The sequence below is a fragment of the Dermochelys coriacea genome, chromosome 2 (assembly GCF_009764565.3).
Source record: "Dermochelys coriacea isolate rDerCor1 chromosome 2, rDerCor1.pri.v4, whole genome shotgun sequence".
Taxonomy (NCBI): Eukaryota; Metazoa; Chordata; order Testudines; family Dermochelyidae; genus Dermochelys; species Dermochelys coriacea.
This window is the reverse complement of record NC_050069.1, coordinates 46275037-46293858: the sequence shown is the minus strand read 5'-3', so window position 1 is coordinate 46293858 and position 18822 is coordinate 46275037. Positions and strand designations below refer to the sequence as shown.

At 39.1% G+C, this 18822-nt stretch overlaps 1 protein-coding gene across 1 annotated transcript in view; it reads left to right on the top strand.

Annotated features, from left to right (window-relative positions):
- Nucleotides 1-7845, top strand: part of SLC26A7 (solute carrier family 26 member 7) — a 147805-nt gene extending 139960 nt beyond the window's left edge. Inside the window, exons 17-20 of the mRNA XM_038391099.2 lie at nucleotides 2484-2587; nucleotides 3628-3682; nucleotides 3770-3873; nucleotides 7057-7845. Coding sequence (XP_038247027.1) covers nucleotides 2484-2587; nucleotides 3628-3682; nucleotides 3770-3873; nucleotides 7057-7092 — 299 coding nt within the window. The 3' untranslated portion in view covers nucleotides 7093-7845. The remainder of the gene's footprint in view (nucleotides 1-2483; nucleotides 2588-3627; nucleotides 3683-3769; nucleotides 3874-7056) is intronic.
- Nucleotides 7846-18822: the final 10977 nt, after the last annotated feature.

The window sequence follows — 18822 nt, the reverse complement described above, 5'->3', positions numbered from 1 at the left end:
ATTTACACTAAAAGCAAAGAAAATGGAGATTGAAATTAACAGTGGTACCTTACCTCAGCATATGGAACAAACTAAAGGTTTGTTTTTATTTAAGACTTAAATACATAAACCTCCCTCATACTACACCTCATAAAATGTCAGAACATAGTGCGTACATTCATACAGGCTAAGCAAAATTGCAGGCTCTTCTTTATATTGGTGACCTCAAGCATGGAAGGAGTTCAGCGATTATGTCTATTGAAAAAGCTGGTTAGCATTCAGGCTATGGAGGAAAACTTGAATTTGGGCTATTATTTGACTTATTAATTATTAACCTTTATTAACTATGTTTATGATGTTTATATTGCATTAGATTGTTTTATTTGGGGCAACTGAGTGCATGGCTATAGCTGTAAAGCACAGCAACGTAAGAACTTCTAGTAAAGACTATAAAATACTGTACCAGCATTTCCCCAAAAGCTCAGAAATGGAGTGCAGATTTCATTTGGATGAACTGATTCTACACAGTGTGTAAACTGTGTGTCCATGCTGAAAGCTAGCATAAGACCTGTACTACTTAGATCACACTTAAGCCCTATTGTGAGGATTTAAGTGGTGCTCAATCTCTGCACAGCAGTGAATTTCATTTGGGTTCATTTAAATGAGAAAGAGAAGAAAAGGTGGACTTCCACTTCTAGAAACCAACATAGTAGTAGAGTTTCTAGCAGCATGAGAATAAGCACCAACAAATAGTCCTGAAGTTCTTCAAAAGAGAGAGATGTCTGGAATATAGTTGTGGATGTTTGTGGTTATACCAGTAACCTACGGTCTACATTTTGATTTTAGACTCTGAGCATCGCTCCAAGAGTAGCCCTGGAAGAAAGACACATTTTCACTGTCTCAGTTCTTCCCCTGATCCCTTTTTGCTCTAGAGGAGTAGTAAATTACCATTGGCCTATACCAACAGCAAATTGAGACATCAGTGTGCCTACTTAGTTGTGCTAGCTAGTGAACAGGGGAAGAAAATGAAACCAAGGATCAAGCCTTACCCCTCCCCACCCATGGCCTCCTCACTTACTCTGAAAGGGACTAAGTATGTGCTGTATGCCCAGACCCAAATCTGGGTGGCCCATATCAGGGTGGAAGGCTGAGGAATTCTTACTTATTCTTCCTCCTTCACTCCCTTGTGTAGGCATGGAGCCTAAGTCCCAGTGTAGTGCTATATAAATATATGTTTATAATGTCTGGCATGGGATTGGTTTAATGAATACAAAATAAACCTTAACTTTGTTCCACATTACACACCCTGAGCTAAATTCAGCTCTGGCGTAAGCAGCTGTAGAGGATGCTGCCATAGCAATAAGGCATTCTTGGCTTTGATTACCTGTGGGTCTTAGACTACTCACAGGATAGAATTAGTGCCAATATAAATCCACACCATTCTGGATCTCTTAATCCCCTCAAGAATTTTAAATCTCTTTATCTATTCTGTCACAATTATTTAACTTAACCCATCTTTATATTTAAGCTCCCATCTTTTCTGAAGTGCTTTGTATGTTGTGGTAATTAGCTTTAAAGTTAACATTTATTCACAGTATGGTATCAATAAATATATTTTGTTTCCTACTTTCCTCCATGACGAAAGCCCTAAAATACTTGGTCCAATCCCCAATCCAACAAAGCAGTTAAATATGTCCTTAGGTCTAAATATGTGTGTCATCCTTTTGATTCCAATGGGATCCTAAGGGTATGTCTACACAGGGCTAAAAATCCTGCAGAAGAGCCATGACTGGCCCATGTCAGCTGACTCAGGCTCATGGTTCTTGGGCTCTGAGGCCCTGCAAGGCTGGAAGGTCCCAGCACTCAGGTTCTAGTCCAAGCTCAAATGTCTACACTGCAATTTTTAACCCCACAGCCTGAGCCCCATGAGCCCGAGTCAGTTGGGCCAGCCATGCCTTTTTTATTCCTGTGTATCCATACTTAATAGGCTTAAACTCAGGCATTTGCTGGACTGGGGCCTTAATCATAGACTGATTAATGTTTATTTGCATCTTTGAATATGTACAGTGCTATATAAATGCTAATCATTCTTATTACAGTGGACAAGAACTAATAAATGATTCAGTCCATCTCCTTGCCACTGTAGGCTCATTCCGTACATCTGCTAGAATATTGACCAGGCTAGTTTTGAAATTCATGACCAAAGAGGCTTCCCCCATTTCCCTAGGGAGACTATTCTACTGTCTAATATTTCTCACTAGCAAGACATTCCCTGATATCCAGACTAATTTCCCCCTTTCTTAATTTCATCCCATTATCCCACTGATACTGCTTCACACCAATTTTTCTACTGTGCACTTGAACTGAGCCATTCCCATGCTTCTCACTATAACAGAAAGTTTTGTAACATGGTATTTTCCATTTATTTACAGAAAAATGTTCATATTCCTATGGAGATTCCAGTAGGCATTTCACACTTAACAATATTTCTGTCAAATCTATAGGTGAGCTGTCATTACAGCCATGCCCCAACGAGAGATGTGCTTTAATATTAGACTGCAGTGGACTGACTTTCTTTGACTATACCGGAATCTCTGTGCTTCTTCAGGTATTTATATACATTTTATATATACAAAACTGGAGCCAAAGCCATGTTCTTTTCACTCACGCAAGTAGATCCAATAGGATTCCTTGTGTGAGAGAGGTGATTGTAGATTTGGTCTTTAAACTGAAATGTGTTTACATTGAAAATTAATGTTTAATTGTTTGGGGCCAGATCTTCTGCAATCGCTCCCCTCAAACCTCTTCCTTTTTTCATCTAAAATAGATTTAGGGCCAATAAATGACTTCAGTGGAGTGTCATATACTTACAAGAAGCCTAAATGTGGACCTTAGGCTTTTGGCTTTTATTTATGTGAAAATATTGCTTTCTAGCTAATCCATTGGAGTTAGGTTTTAGTGATCACCACATTTTGTTCACATCTGTGTAAGTACAGTGCTTAGAATGGTGGAGTTCTGGCCCAGGAACAGTCCCCTTTGTGCTACTACAGTACAAAAAATAAATCTAATAATAATAGTGATCATTCAGCTATATACAGTAGTTCAGAAATTACTTTCCAAAATCTAATTCCTGTTCGTGCTGTTGGGATTGAATTTAGCAGAAGATGTTTACTGGGAAATGACTAAATTAGGATGGCACAAGCTGGCCCTAAATAACTTTTGCTCTTCAGTCTGACCTGCCAATCCTTGATCCGTCAAGTTCTGGTTGTAGCTTCCAAGCTGCCCAATTGTAATGTAGAATGGATATGGGTGGCTGTAGAACAGATCCAATTTCATGGAAATTTCCAAATGAGAATAAAGCTGCTGAACATATAAATGAATAGCTGGAATAATCCTAAAAGGGAATGAAGGACTGTTCTTCTGTTGTATTGAACAGTGTCATGCCATACTGGGGAAATTATTGTACCAATAGCTTTGTATTGTTAATATTATAGAATGGCTCCCTCTGGTGTCAGATTTTGATAAAACTTGAATCAATTACTGCATGTTCCTTGTTTTGTTTTGAATATCTAAATTATTTTGAGTATTTTATTCACAGTCGATGCTTCAAACAATTTTGTAAAATCTTTTTTGTTGTCACTCCTTTAGATTTACATGGATTTTAAAAACAGAAGTATCGACGTGTTACTAGCACATTGTAAAGGCAAGTATCAGGCCACAGACAAATTTTTAACAGTAGTTTAAATGCTTACATTATCTTTTTAATGTTCATGTATGTGTCTTATTACAGCTCCCTTGGTAAAAGCAATGCAGTACAGTGGAAATCTAGGATCTGAAAATCCTATCTTCTTTGAATCCATTTCTTCTGCAATTGGTGCCATTCATTTAAACAGGGTGAGTTTTAAAGCAGTGATAGGTGACATCCAAAAGGTTCAAAGGCTTGGTTTGGGTGCTTATAAAAATTCATCGCAGTGTAGAAGTCCCATACATCCAATGAGTCCTTTGGACACAAACCTACCTTTCTACTCACGCTCTCCCACCAAACAACTCACTCCCATTATTAATGATTCTCTCCTCACACCAGTCCCTCCCCTTGCTTTAGTGATAACTTATGGATCTTGGCAACTTTTGGTACTATGCTTTGGTGTGAAATACTGTCTAGGTTACACCAAAACAGAATTACACAGGTGCTACTGAGTTCCTCAGCTTGAATTTAAAAGAGCGCCGGAAAGGATGAAAGGAGGAACCTTAGGGAAGGAAGGCATTTTGGTGAGAGTCTTCAGATGAGAGAACAGACTATTCTTGAAAGGCAACAGAGAGAGCTATGTGGGTGCGGAGGGTGGCTTGGTTCAGGAAACAAGGGTTGAAGTTTGAACTAGTTTTTATTTGGTAAAAACCAGTTCTTGTATTTCTTGTAAAAAGAAGTATAAAAACTGCTCTGTGCTCATAATATAAACAATATAAACCTTTTTCGTTGTAATGCCTTTTTAACTGAATGTACACTGTAAACAGTGTGCTTTCCCATTGCTTGACTCAGCAATACAGAGATGACAAGAAGCCTATTTAGAGCTGCCTCCAAGAAAGATTAAACTAATCAATGATCTGGGTATTCTCTGTTGATGTAAACAGGCACATTCTGTTATTTAGGTTATAAATGCCTCCTCTTCTCCACCAACAAAATCCCTCTTCATTGATTCACCCAGTTAAGATGCATTGGTGATATTAGTGTAGTGGATTATAGAATGAGAGAAATATGCTCAGTTCACTTTGTTTCCCACCTTCTACACTCAGAACTACAACAAGTATTAGTGAAACAGGGAACTGGGGGGCAAAAACAATGAACCTCAATGTTGCTGACTGGGCAATTACTTGTTGTTTTGTCAGGTTTTGCATTTAATAAGAGTGTTATAAGAACATAAGAATAGCCATACTGGGTCAGAACAATGGTCCATCTATCTCAGTATCCTGTCTTCTAGCAGTAGTCAGTGCCACATGCTTCAGAGGGAGTGAACAGAACAGGCGGTTATTGAGTGGTCCATTCCCTGGCAACCGGTCCCAGCTTTTGGCAGTCAGAGCCTTTGACAAGATCCCTTAGCAAAGGTGCTTAAGCAGAGTAAGCAGTCATGGGATAAAAGGGAAGGTCCTCTCATGGATCAGGACTGGTTAAAAGATAGGAAACAAAGGGTATGAATAAAAGGTCTCCTTTTCACAGTTGGATCCACCAAGGATCTGTATTGGACCAGTGTTGTTCAACATATTCATAAATGATCTGAAAAAAGCGATAAACAGTGAGGTGGCAGAGCTTTCAGATGATATAAAATTACTGAAGATGGTTAAGTCCAAAGCTGGCTAAGAGGAGTTACAAAGGGATGATTGGGCAACAAAATGGCAGATGAAATTCACTGTTGAAAAATGCAAAGTAATGTACATTGGAAAACATAATCCCAATTGACTTGTTCAAAACCACAGAGGCAGTTGGTGGCAAGCTGTGAATAGAATCCTGATGTCCAGTGCCACCTTTCTCTAGTGATGCTGCAAAATGCAAACATTTCAGAGGTGACTTAAAAAGCTTGTATGGACCCCCCAAAAGATGGATCCTGGACCAAGTTCCCAATCTGAACCAGGAATTGATTTTTGTTATCTACCTCCACCACTATATCTGGGCTGCTGCTGACCACTCATTTGTCCTCCCTATAATAGGGATTATCTCCCTAAAGCGATTGATAAAATTTGCCCAGATGTTCACCTTCTAGCTCTTCTCTTCTCCTGATCTCCTGCTTACTCTTTATTTGTTAGAATTCCACAGACCCTAGTGCTATCTGCTCCAACCAACCACACCCTTCTCTATCTTGAGCCAGTTGCACTGTGGACATTAGAGCTACTGTTAAAAACTCAGTGTTTGCCAGATAGATCCTATGTAGTTACTACAGAGTTATTTCCTGTTTTGTGTCAGGGAAAACTGTGGTATCTACTGATAACTGTTGGCAAACTCAAACTTTTTAATGGCAACTATTGCATTTTGTAATATTTCCTACATTTAAATGTACTTCATGGTACATTGCATGCCTAGGAGCTACCCCGAGGTATGTAAGATCACAGTACAGCATGGTGGTATTCATCACAGTCAGGTATTCATCATGGCAGGAGGAAGGAAATAGGATGGAATACTTGAGGAAAGGAATATAGGGGTGTAGAGCGACAGGAAGGACACATACTAGGCAGTTAGATATGTTGAAAAGGTATTAGATTAGCTTGTCCCTTATGCATTAGTCAAGGAGTCTTCACCTTCCTTCTTCCACCCATCTTCCTGAGCAAGAAACAGGGCCAATTAAAAATTACCCAAACGAGCCAAGGAATTGTGAAAGGACTCAGAAAAGGATCAACCCTCTTGAGGCACAATCTGTCCCCATGATCCTCCAGAATGTTGCAGCTCCACATACACACATCCACAACCCAGGCCACTGGCTAAATGGTTCGGTTGGCCTGTTATACTTAACTTGTGTGAAGGAATTGCAAACCTCAACAGAGAGCATTCAATTTACTGGAATTAGGTGTCTTGATATGTTCCTTGTTCTCATTACTCCTGGGGATTGGAGAAGAGCAGAGAAGCAGTACGGGGGAAGGGGTGATGATGAAGACACCACTGGAAATGGAGTAGAAGGAGCTCCTACTGATAGAAAGTTTTTGTGGTGTTCTATTTTACACGTGAGCCTCTGCAGGAGAGACTAGTCTTGCATTGGTAGGGAGGTGGACAGGCTGGCATAATGGTTACCTCCCACATCAAACTCTATCATTCCGAAATATCAAGGCTCTTCCACATATATCTGGTTTCCAGCGGTAACGTCATACTGTCTGAATTTCATTAATCATGCCAAGAGGCTTGTGGCTCATCTGCTTTGTTTATAATGAGGAGGAGCTGTATAGCCTTTGGATATATCTCTCTTTGCAGTGCTTGATGTAGATTTTTAAATTAGGTACTTGCTTTCCTACTGTTTCATGTGCTGTGCACTCACAATGTGGATGATAATTTGGTAATACATGATAATAAGGCGAACCTTTCTGTTTCTTCAATTTTAGAATTTCAGCAAACACAGTGATCATGATGAAGTGTGAACTCGACATGACACAGGGTGGCTATTTTGATCTGCTAACATACAGAATGAACTACACCATTGCTTTTCCTTACATCTTTCTTTGTGAGATCATGTAGGTAGTATTTTGTATGCCAAATATGTTTAATAGACAATCAGTGCTACCAAAGATTTCTCCTCAGCTACTGCTGCTGAGAAAGTGTTCATACAATGGATTGTTCTGTTGTGGAGATATATATATAGTATTTTTGTATTCTTTTAGATACAAAATATTAGAAAGCAGACATGGGATAGCAACCTTTTATTAAAGTGATTTATATTGTTTTAGCTCATTCTATAGTAACTTAATTTGTAATGCACAACTATAGTTTTGTGCATGGAAGAATAAGACATTATGAACTTTTGCAAATGATCTGTCGTGACTGGTGCGGTATATGCAGCATACCATATACAAAACCCAATTTTGTTTCAAATGTCTGCTTTAATCCTTTTCTTCTTAAAACCAAACACATGCAATAGCAACATCATATTGTATAACCCTTTGCACTCACCCCAGTCCTGCATTTCTTGCACACTTAATCCTTCTTTACTAATTAATGCCCAATGGGAGGTCAGTGGGCATTTTGGGTGTGCAAAGAATATACTGGCTTATTATATGTTATCATGTCTCCCTCCAGAGACCAGTGCCAGTGACTATTACAGCTTGCTATTTTGTTAAACCAAAGGAGTTCTTTAGTTCAAGTGGAAGAAGAGGCTTTTACTTTTGGTTCTAAAGGTCCCAGGTTTGATTCTCACTGATGCATATGGAGTTTGCATATGTATGTGACTCTGGCGCAATACACAATCTCAGACCCAAGAATATTATGGGCCACATTCTCAATTTGTATAAATCCACATAGCTCCATTGACTTTAACAGAACTGCACAAATTTACGCCACTTGAGGATCTAGCCAAAACATCATATCATGGAATAGATTTCCAAAAGTGCACCTAAAATTGCACATGCAGGACATACATTTTAGTGGGCAAATGAGCAATTTCCCACTACGCAGTGGGATAATGATGTTCAGCTGCCCACATGTAAATGTGGATCTTGTACATAGAAGCAGATGCATGAACATTTTCAGAGCAGCAATTTGAAAGTTTGGCCTTGTAAATTCTGGGCCAGATTTACCAGAGTAAATCTGTGTGTGCTGAGTGGGGAAGTGTACAGCTTAATCTGTCCCTCTGTAAAATTGATAAATTGGCCTAATTTATAATTAATCTTATGATTAAAAAATGAAGTGATTACTAGAGTGCACTGATAGCTGCGTATTATCTAGTTCCTTCTTTCTAAAGGTAAATATTAGTGTAGTTAAATTAAGCCCCCAAAGCATTGCAAAAATGACTTTTTGTAGCTAGTCTGAGGTACCTTCAATGCTTTATTTAAACTTTACTGATTTTCTATTTAGTCAGAAGTACTGAAGTCTGTCTCTCCCAAGAGATTATGGGTTCCATATCACAGAGATAGCACCCACTGTTTAATTTTCAGGTAGTTCATTTATATTGTAATATGCTGGATAGTGTGTATGTATATGACTGTTCCTTTACTGGATGGAATCACAGCTGCTCCACTGTTTGTTATTGGTGCTAACCTGTTAACAGTTAAAGGAAATTCTCTTTTAGTTCAAGTGCTACTGCTTGTTAGGAATCTGTCCTTCTGGAGCAGAATCATCTGAGTTCTCTCAGTGTTCCAAATGACCATGATATGCAGCATAGTGACAACCAGGAGAAGGGAAGAAGAGGACAACAGGTATGGATGATCACAGGACCTCAAGGGGTAGGCATCTCATGTCGAGGAAAAGGTAGCCCCACTGGGGGACTAGTCGCTCAAACCTCAGAAGAGGCACACCAAAAGGTTTATGAACCTGTCAGAGAACTAAGTTTGAGATTTGTACTGGCTTTGAGTTTCATCACAAAAGGTTTGAGATTTTAACTTAATTTTTCATCAAATTTTTAAAATTTGCTAGGAAAAATTTGGCAACATTTTTGCCAGAATGGTTTGTTGTTTCAACCAGCCCAAAGTTGCCCTACTAGTTTGAGGTCTGACTTGAGTTTCATTAACATTTGCAAGATGTTATAGATTGTTGTAAGCTGCTGTGACAGTCAAGACCATAACACGCAAGTCACATTACAACTGAAAACAATGTGCAATACAGAGTAAGATTATTCCAAAAACATTTACAACATACAGTGCTGCTATGAATTTGTTTATCTGTGATATACACAGAATGCAAGAGAAATGCGCTTACATTAAAGGGTTCAAGAAACCACAGTTCAAATATGTATCTTGAAATATATTGGATAATGTTTATGGTTATAGGTATTGTGTGGTATTTGTTTATCTGTGAAACAACTGCAGTAAAAAGTGAGGGTCAAGTAAGTTATATAGCCCACCTTACTTAAAAAAGAGAAAGCAAGAGGAAACAGGGCATATTTTCCCCACTATCACTCTCCCAGCCTCACTCCAAGCTGTGAATTCCTTCCCCCACTGATTTAAAGAGGTAGGGAGGGTGAAAGGAAAGTGAGCAGGACACATTACTTCTAAGAGTCATTTTGGCAACACAGAGAGAATGGTAGTGTCAGGCTGTCCTGTTCAGATGGAAGGGAACAGGCAAGATCAAAGTCCAGGCAGCCAGTTCCTGGCAGCAGAATCTAGTTAGACTTTCCCTGCTACACCAACCCCAACCAGCTATCTCCAGCAGATGTGTGTATTGCAGGAGTCTAGGAAGCCTGCAAGGAGCCTATCAGTGCTTCCCAACCCTCTGCATGTCTATGCCAAGGATGGCTTTTCCCTCATGTTTGTTCTGTCCCTTTGCCTGATTAATAAAGATTTTGGGGAATGGAGGTGTATAATTCTGTATTTCACAGGATGTAGGGGAATCCTGGAGTTGTTTCCCTCACTGCCTTGCAGATGGTCAGAAGTTTCTTAGTCAGACTTCATTAAGGTTGCATTTATAAATGTTTTGTAAAGGGTTGATTAATAAATGTTAAAAGCATGTTACAGGCATGAATAGTATGTTCTACAGGTAGTTGTAAGTACATCAGTGTTCTAGATGGTTGCAAGCAACCTGTTGCCTGTTGAACTCTAACAGTCTGTAACAATTGATTAATCATTTACTAAAACAGCTATTAATTTATTAACTCTTTGTAAACTATTATTAAATGTACCCTTAATTGTGGAAGCACCACTTGTAGTTCTGTAGTTAAGTTTTGCATATAAATGATCCCCTTCTTTATCTATGAAAGATGCAGCATCTCCTCCCCAAAACTACAGCATTTACTCTTTGAGTCAGGGGGTGTATTTTCTGAGAACTTTAAAATAAATTGATTAATGAATTTAACTTAGAAGATAATTTAAAAAGAGGGTTATTTAAGAAATTCAGCACTCAGGATCAGACCATTTTTTGTCTTGAAGTACCTTAATAATGGAACAACAAACGTGCTTCAAACTTCCCTTATTGTTAAAACTCACTGAAATCTTCTGCATAAGCTTCATTTGAAAACATTTAGTAGGATTAATGGTCATTTCTCCTTGTTATTCTTCATAGCTAAAAGATCCTCTTACAACAGGTGCCAACAAATAATATTCTACTACAGAGAATTCAACACAGAACTACCCTCTTCCAAATAGTTTCCATTTCATTTATTTTCAGTGAGAATGAGGTAATGCCTTGCTGTGTGCAGTGTTGTTGTAGCTCTGTTGATCCCACGATATTAGACAGATAAGGTGGGTGAGGTAATTCTTTATTAGACCTACTTCAGTTGGTGAGAGAGACAAGCTTTTGAGCTCTTCTTCAAGTCTGGGAAAGGTTTCAGAGTAGCAGCCGTGTTAGTCTGTATCCACAAAAAGAAAAGGAGTACTCCTTTTCTTTTTGAAGTCTGGGAAAGATACCCAGAGGGTATGTCACTGTAGTTAGACACCAGCAGCAGGCCCATACCAGATGACACGGGCTCATGGGTCTCGGGCTAAGGGGCTGTTTAATTTCAGTGTAGATGTTTGGGCTCGGGCTGCAGCCCAGGCTCTGGGACCCTTAACCCAAGCCTCACAACCCTGAGTCAGCTGGCACGGGCCAGCCACAGGGTTTTAATTGCAGTGTAGACATGTCCAGAGCATCACAGCTAAATACAAGATTGAACAGATAGCTTAACGTAAATAATTTGCACATATTTTAAGGGACCATTCAAGGTGAAGTGACCCATTAGCACCCCTGTAGGGTATAAAGGGGATATAAAGGGGATTAGTGGGTTAGACATTGTAATAAGCCATAAATCCTGTGTCTTTATTAAGACCATGAATTTAAGCTCCCAGGCTTGTCTTTTTTAAATTGTTGTGCAGGTTTCCTTTGAGGATGAGGACTGATAGGTCATATATTGGGTGATGGCTTTGTGGAAAGTGTTCACCCATAGGGTGTTTTTGTCTTTTGTCATTTGTCTTTTAACAACTATGACCCACATTTGATCGGGACCTCATCCTGAAGGAAATCTTTCTTGAACCCCCCCCCTCTTTCTAGACTGCAAACAACCCCCCTAACCTCTCCAAGATCATCAGAAGTAAGCTGCCCCCAGACCAGGACACGTTAACTCAAAGTGATGCCAGACCCTGCCAGAACAACAGATGCAAAACCTGCAAACATATCTCCACTGCTACAATGATCAACACACCTTTTAGGATTCAGGGGTTCTACACATGCATATCACAACATGTGTACCTCAACATGTGTGCACTTAAAAACCCCAACAACAACCGTGAGGGTGAAATCGGACAATCACTACTCTCTTGAATGAACACATGAAAATGATAAAAGACAAAAACACCATATCACATGTAGGTGAACACTTTTCACAAAACAGTCACTCTGTCTGACATATCAGTCCTTATCCTCAAAGGAAACCTGCACAACACTTTCACTTTATTATTGATTATCAGCTGTCTTCTCCAAGGTCAGCTGGCAGGATGCAGCAGAACTGAGACATACATGCTCATAAGCTTCAGTACAAGACTGCAAACTAGCTTCCCCAAAGTTATTCAGCTGACTCAGCAGGGTATAGTGGGTGAAATTCACCCCTATTCAGAGGGTCAGTACAAAATCTATGCACTACTTACTAACTTTTCCTGGTTTATTGACCTTGTGTTGGCCTACTGCACATGGGTGAATTTCATCCAGTAGAATGTAGGGACTTAGTTATTGTACTTATTGAGCCAGACAGTTGCCTTTCCATATTCTAGCCTTATCTGAACACCCCTGAAACATCTGGAGACCTGCCACTGTATTAGGTAATAGGGCTTTTAGATAAGTGAGGTTTGGATAAATGAGTTTGTCTTGAAGTCTTGGTGAATTCCCTCAACTCCCATTCAAAGGCATTTCAAAGGGAGTTGGGGTCAACAGGCTAGGGGAAGCTTCATGTTTACTATTAAACAAGTAAAGGAGGCATATAATAATGAAGTAAATGGGGGCTCTGGGTGCTAAGCACCTTTAAAAATAAGGTCACTTATTTAGGTGTCTAAATATTAATGTAGATGCCCAACTTTGCACTCCCAAGTCTCAAAGCAGTAAACTTAGACTTCATGTAGTTTATGAAAATCAGTAGTACAATATTTGGAGTTCTGGTATGTGGCACTTTATAGGAGGGCATTGACTTTTATTTGTTTTCAAGAGGAGGTCAGTATTTTCAGAGCTCTTATATTTGACATTTTGGTGTCTCCTTTTTTAGGCATTAATCCCAAATCCCCATAATTTGAATTATGATTTTCCCCTCTTACAGTGTATCCTTTGACAGTTATTTAAAACACGGGTATCAGCTTCTACTTCTTAAAGCGTTAGCATTTCACTCATTCCAAAACAAAGCAAGTGAAGATTAAAAAAAATAGAATTCAAAACCAGTGTTAAGAAACAAACATGGTGACAATTATAAATTAGGCATAAAATATGTAATAAGGGGAAGATAGTTAACATTATATTTATGCAAATTAAATGTCCTTAATTTTCATCATATATCTTTCATTTTAAAGGTTATTTGCCCTGATTCTGTGATTCAGGTGTCACAAGGTCTCGCTTTAGTTGCTTTGCCATAATTCATTTCACAGCACTATATGCTATAAATATATAATGTAATGAGGAAAGGTATCTTCATTGTTTAATGAAAACCTTAATGTGTCAATAGTGTGCATGGATATTGTTTGACATTTACTGGTTATAAAAATAAATTAATGAATTGGTGAACATACTGTATCCCTCGAAAATAATGCACTCCTGTGCAGGGAAGCATACTTCCCTCTCTCTACAGAAAGTGCTCTCTCATAAATAAATCAGAGAGTACAGTTCCAGTCTGGATGTTAAATGGTGCTTGCATCATTAAGATGGATTTTTAGTAAAGATCACATAATCTGCACATTCCCATATGTTGTACAATAGATTTAACTTGGATTTTTTTTGTTTGTAATTTTTTTGTATTAACCTATGCAACAATACATTTATATAGAAATAAATCGAAACATGGAAATTTACAAGTGGAAGGTGAAAAATGTCCTCATTATTTCAATACTTAACAGGTTTTACACTTTGTACTAAACACTCTGTAATGATGTATGATGCCTTCTCTAGCCTCATAATGTATTAAATCTTATTAAGGATATAGAAAAGTTGCACTATATCCAGAGGATCTGCTTCCTCATGGGTTGCAAGGAAACTCGCTTGATAGATATTTCTTTCTACCTCCATATAACCAAACACAGAAATCTTGGGCCAGGCTTTCAGAATGTGGCCTGTTTATTCATGCACACAGTTGGCACATAGTCATTTGTATGTGCCGTTTTCTTTGCATTATTGCTTCTGTCTGCAAATGCTACAGACTGTATATGAAATAGAGAATAGGCCACTTGCACTTTGATTGAATTGGCCTCGTTAGCACTGAGCCCCCACTTGTTAAGGCAACTCTCACCTTTTCATGTTCTGTAATATATATACTGCTTACTGTATTTTTCACTCCATGCATCTGATGAAGTGGGTTTTAGCCCATGAAAGTTTATGCCCAAATACATTTGTTAGTCTCTAAGGTGCCACAAGGACTCCTCGTTGTTTTTGCTGATATAGACTAACACGGCTACCACTCTGAAACCTATATGCAGTTTGTATATGCTAAGCGAGGTTGCATAAATATATTCTTTCATTTGCACAGGTAAGGAAAAATACACCAAACATTGTGCATGGTATAAATGGAGGCAAGGTTCCAACTGGATCTAGACTGTTCTTAGTGGTAGCAGATGACAACGAGGAGTAATAGTCTCAAGTTGCAGTGGGGGAGGTTTAGGTTGGATATTAGGAAAAACTTTTTCACTATGAGGGTGGTGAAACACTAGAATGTGTTACCTAGGGAGGTGGTGGAATCTCTTTCCTTAGAAGTTTTTAAGGTCAGGCTTGACAAAGCCCTGGCTGGGATGATTTAGTTGGGGATTGGTCCTGCTTTGAGCAGGGGATTGGACTAGATGACCTCCTGAGGTCCCTTCCAACCCTGATATTCTATGATTCTAAGGTTAAGATCCCTTTGAAAATTTGGCCACTTCAGGCTAACAGACTAATTTTCCCATGCCTTTCAATTTATGAAGGCATTTACTTCAAGGCAAAGTGAGTGCAATACACTGCCATGCTGAGCTGGTAGTATTTTACACTCACTTTTACACACCAAGGGTAAATTACTTCGAAGGTATAAATCAGTATTAAATTAAATGGGAAGTATTTTGGCCTCTGTTTTTCTTCCTGTTACTAAAGGCTATTTTTCTGAGCTATGCTACACTAATAGACTCTGTTCAGCAAAATACAGGGGAGGTATGGAGCCTAACCCTGATTCAAGAACTCAAATCATACATTCTGTTGTAGTCCCAGAATTCATCATCTTAACTTAGGCTGTACTTAGAGACTACTCTCAAAATAAAATACAAGTGTTAGAATGATACCACAGCCTAGCCCCAATTATTCAGAAGGCATCGCAGCACCCAGTGAATAAAAAGTTGTCAAGAGCACAGCCATAGAACTCCCTTCCTGATACTGAATCTTGGTTTCTATGGCAGATTTAACCAGCATGATGTGCAGGTGCTATGAAAAATCTGTTTTTCCTCTAATTTCATTTTTAAAAACTGAAGTACCGTGCTGGAACTACTCAGGCAGTTGAGTCTGGTGTGTCTAGTTCCAACTGAAAAGCTGCTGAAGTGGCTGCTGTATTAATGCTGTCATAAGTGTTGTCCATCAGGGTCCACTTCTGCAGCTCCTTGATCTGCTTGGCGACCTGTTTATCCTTGAAGCTCCTGCTGCACTCAGGGTGCAGCGCTGTGTCACAATTTGAATCAAAGCCAAGTCTTTAGCAAGCTGGGACTCTTAAAGACTTCCCCATACTGACTCAAGCTGAATCCTAGACTCAGATCCCATCACCTGCCAAATAGAGTGCTGCCAGTCAATCATCTTTCCACAGTTATCCATTATGGCCTGATAAAAGTTCTTGTATGATTGATAAATTGTGGGGACGGTGAATGAGTTATTCATTAAACGTTCAGAAAACAGATTTATGAAGGCTTGAGGCCTGCGTCTGCTCTCTCAGTGGTTTGTGCTATTTTGACTTTCAACTGATATCTGAGTTAGTGAGATCAGAATAGGCCTGCTACCTTGAATGATAGAAGAGTGCAGTCTCCAGGCCAGTTTAATACTAGGCCTTTGTTGAGATTACCAGTTATTTGTGTCAGTTGTGGATGGTCTTTTGAGATGGCTCCTGAACATCTATCAAATAGTAATAACTGTGCTTCCAACCTTTGCTGAACTTGAACCAGCAACCAAAGGACTGCACTTGTACTATATTCACAGTCCAATATGCCAGACAGCCAACTCTTACTCAGACACACACCATCAGCCAGCCAGCAGACCCCTACTTACTTTCTTTAATATGTGATGCTCACACACACAAAGAAAAACACATGCCTTTAATCTGAATGGTTTATTTTAGATTAATGAAAAAAAAAGCAAGAAAGAGTAGAAGTAAAACCACCATGAGAGAACACGTGTGCGCTTGACAGTTTTGGCAAATATTGCAATTTTACCATGAGTCTCACAATATCTGATGTTTTTCTTAAAGCCTCACCTCCTGGCATCCTGTGATTAGGTGAGAATCTCAGCTTTCCTTTGGAAAAAAAAATGTTTCAGTCCCTCACAATTGCAGAGAAAAGCCAGAAGAGTTCCCATAAGTGGACCTTAAAGTCTAAAAGACCAATAGGTACATAAAAAGAATCTAATGTTTAGTTAAAAAAAACCTTATGATTTTTAATTCATGATTGTTTGAGGCTTGACTCATGATTTGTGACTAGAGGGGGTTGGGAATACTGCCCTCTGCATAGGTTCCAACAGCTTTGAGAACAAAATGGCTGTTGAAATCTACAAATGGGAAGAGTTTAAAAGTGTAAAGATGCAGCACACAGAAAACAAAAGACCTCACAATTCCAAGTAGCCATCGGCCATCACTTTCCTTTCTGTCACTCTCTAGCTTTCCTCCTCACATATACACACACCAGCCAGCATCCAAACACTATGGAGACTCTACTTCCTCTGGGTTATGGATTGGATCAGAATCTTCCTTCTTTTCTCCCCAGGAGCTGGGAGGCACTTACCCTGTGTTCACTGGTTCAGCCTTGGGAATAAAACCCTGGGCAAATAGTTATTGCTTTTTGTCTTGCCTGCCTTCAATGATAGACTCAGAGTCTAAGGCCAGAAGGGACCATTAGATCATCTAGTCTGACCTCCTGAATAACATAAGCCATTACATTTCACTAATGAAGAGGAATGTGTAGTGTTTCTCAGACCATTAGCCTTGGAAGGCACTAAGGACCAGTCACGGGGAGTCAGGTGCCCAAATACTTTGAGGATCTGGGCCAAAGTCCCCCATTCTCCACTACATCTCAGTGAAGTGGCAACCATGGATCAGGGAGCAGCAACCAACTTTGTAAGGCTGCCACTGCATTCAGATGTAGTGGAGAATAGGGGACTTTGGCCCAGAGCATCTAAAGGTATTTAGACACCGAACTGGCACCAGTGGAAATTAGAGCAGCAGGGTCTTTACCCTAATCTCTGCCATTGGTCCATTTACCTTACACTGCGATGGACCAGAGAATTCATCTGTTAGTATTTGTTAGCTATGTTTACATCATTATTAGCAGACCATTGTTATAATAAAATTAACTAAAAATAACATTGTGACATTCCCTATCCAACAGTTTATTGGTCACTTTGTTGAAATCTTCTCTAGTATAAACTAACTGTAACAGACAGTCTCAGCTTTCTTTGTTCTAAAGTTAATTTCCCCCATGATCACAGATTCATAGACTATCAGGATTGGAAGGGACCTCAGGAGGTCATCTAGTCCAACCCCCTACTCAAAGCAGGACCAATCCCCAACTAAATTATCCAGCCAGGTCTTTGTCAAGCCTGACCTTAAAAACCTCAAAATCAGTCTCTCACTTTGCTTAAATTCCTGATACTTCCTTTTATCTCCCTATTTTCGCCTGTTCTCTATATGCAGTATACCCTTGATTAAATATGTCCTTAGACTACCTCTAAAAAGAGGATCATTTGGGAAATAAATCGACTGCGAACAATGCTGACAAGAAAAAAAATTTCTTGCTCTGAAAAGGTTCTTGAGATATTACATTTGCTATCCCAAATTCAAGATCATTTTCATATTATTTTCTGTAGTGGACTCCACACTTAGATCTGATGATAATTGTTCATGGTCATTGTATGATAATCATGTTAGTGAAATCCAAATGAGAAGGTAAACTGTATGGCCAGGTTTTGAATGCATCCTTGTTATCAGCTGGATTGTAAAATATTTTGCCGCTGTGCTTGCATGCATGAATCCAGTAGCTATGTGACAATGGGAGCAAAGGGTGGGGGGAAAAGGGAACATCATGCATCACATCTTACCCATAATTTTATCAATCTAGTATATCTTTTAAAGAAAAAGATTTTTGAGAAAAAGAAAGGTGAGCAGAATGAGAAAACCTGAGTATCAAAGAGAAATGCAAGACAACTATCAAAGCTAATAGATCTCTCTACATACCATTTTCACTGGCATACCATCCAGCCCCATGCTAGTGAATGTACTCCTATTAAAGGAGTACATTTAAATGGCATCAAGATTGGCTTCTAAAGAGGCTTCTACTTTGCATGACATGCTATATAATGATGACGTATATATAATATATGATGTGCCTGCTAAAATAGGTTGCCATGGATAATCCCTTGCAAGGCATGTGGGTTATTTTATTTTTATATATAGATTATATATATAATCTATCTGACTGGTATGAGCAAAATTCCCTGACATATCCATTGATCCTAACCATATGCTCTTAAACAGCTTATAAAGTGCTTCATTGCAATAAAAAAGGAAAGAGGTTTTTCTGTACCTGGTTACTTTTTTTAGACAAATGACGAGTTAATAAGATCTTTCATCAACAGAAGCATGAAACAGGTGTTTAACTGAACTCACGGCCTCCTCATTTCACACATGGTACCTTCTATGTTGTATCTTCAGAGACAGCAGGAATAGTGCATCCTTCAAGTTGCCACCCACTTCTTACTGACACCCATTACAAGCATCATCTAAAGAAGCAGGCTTAGACCAGAGCCATTTCTCTTTCAGTATTACCTTTCAAACGCCATCTTGGAAAACA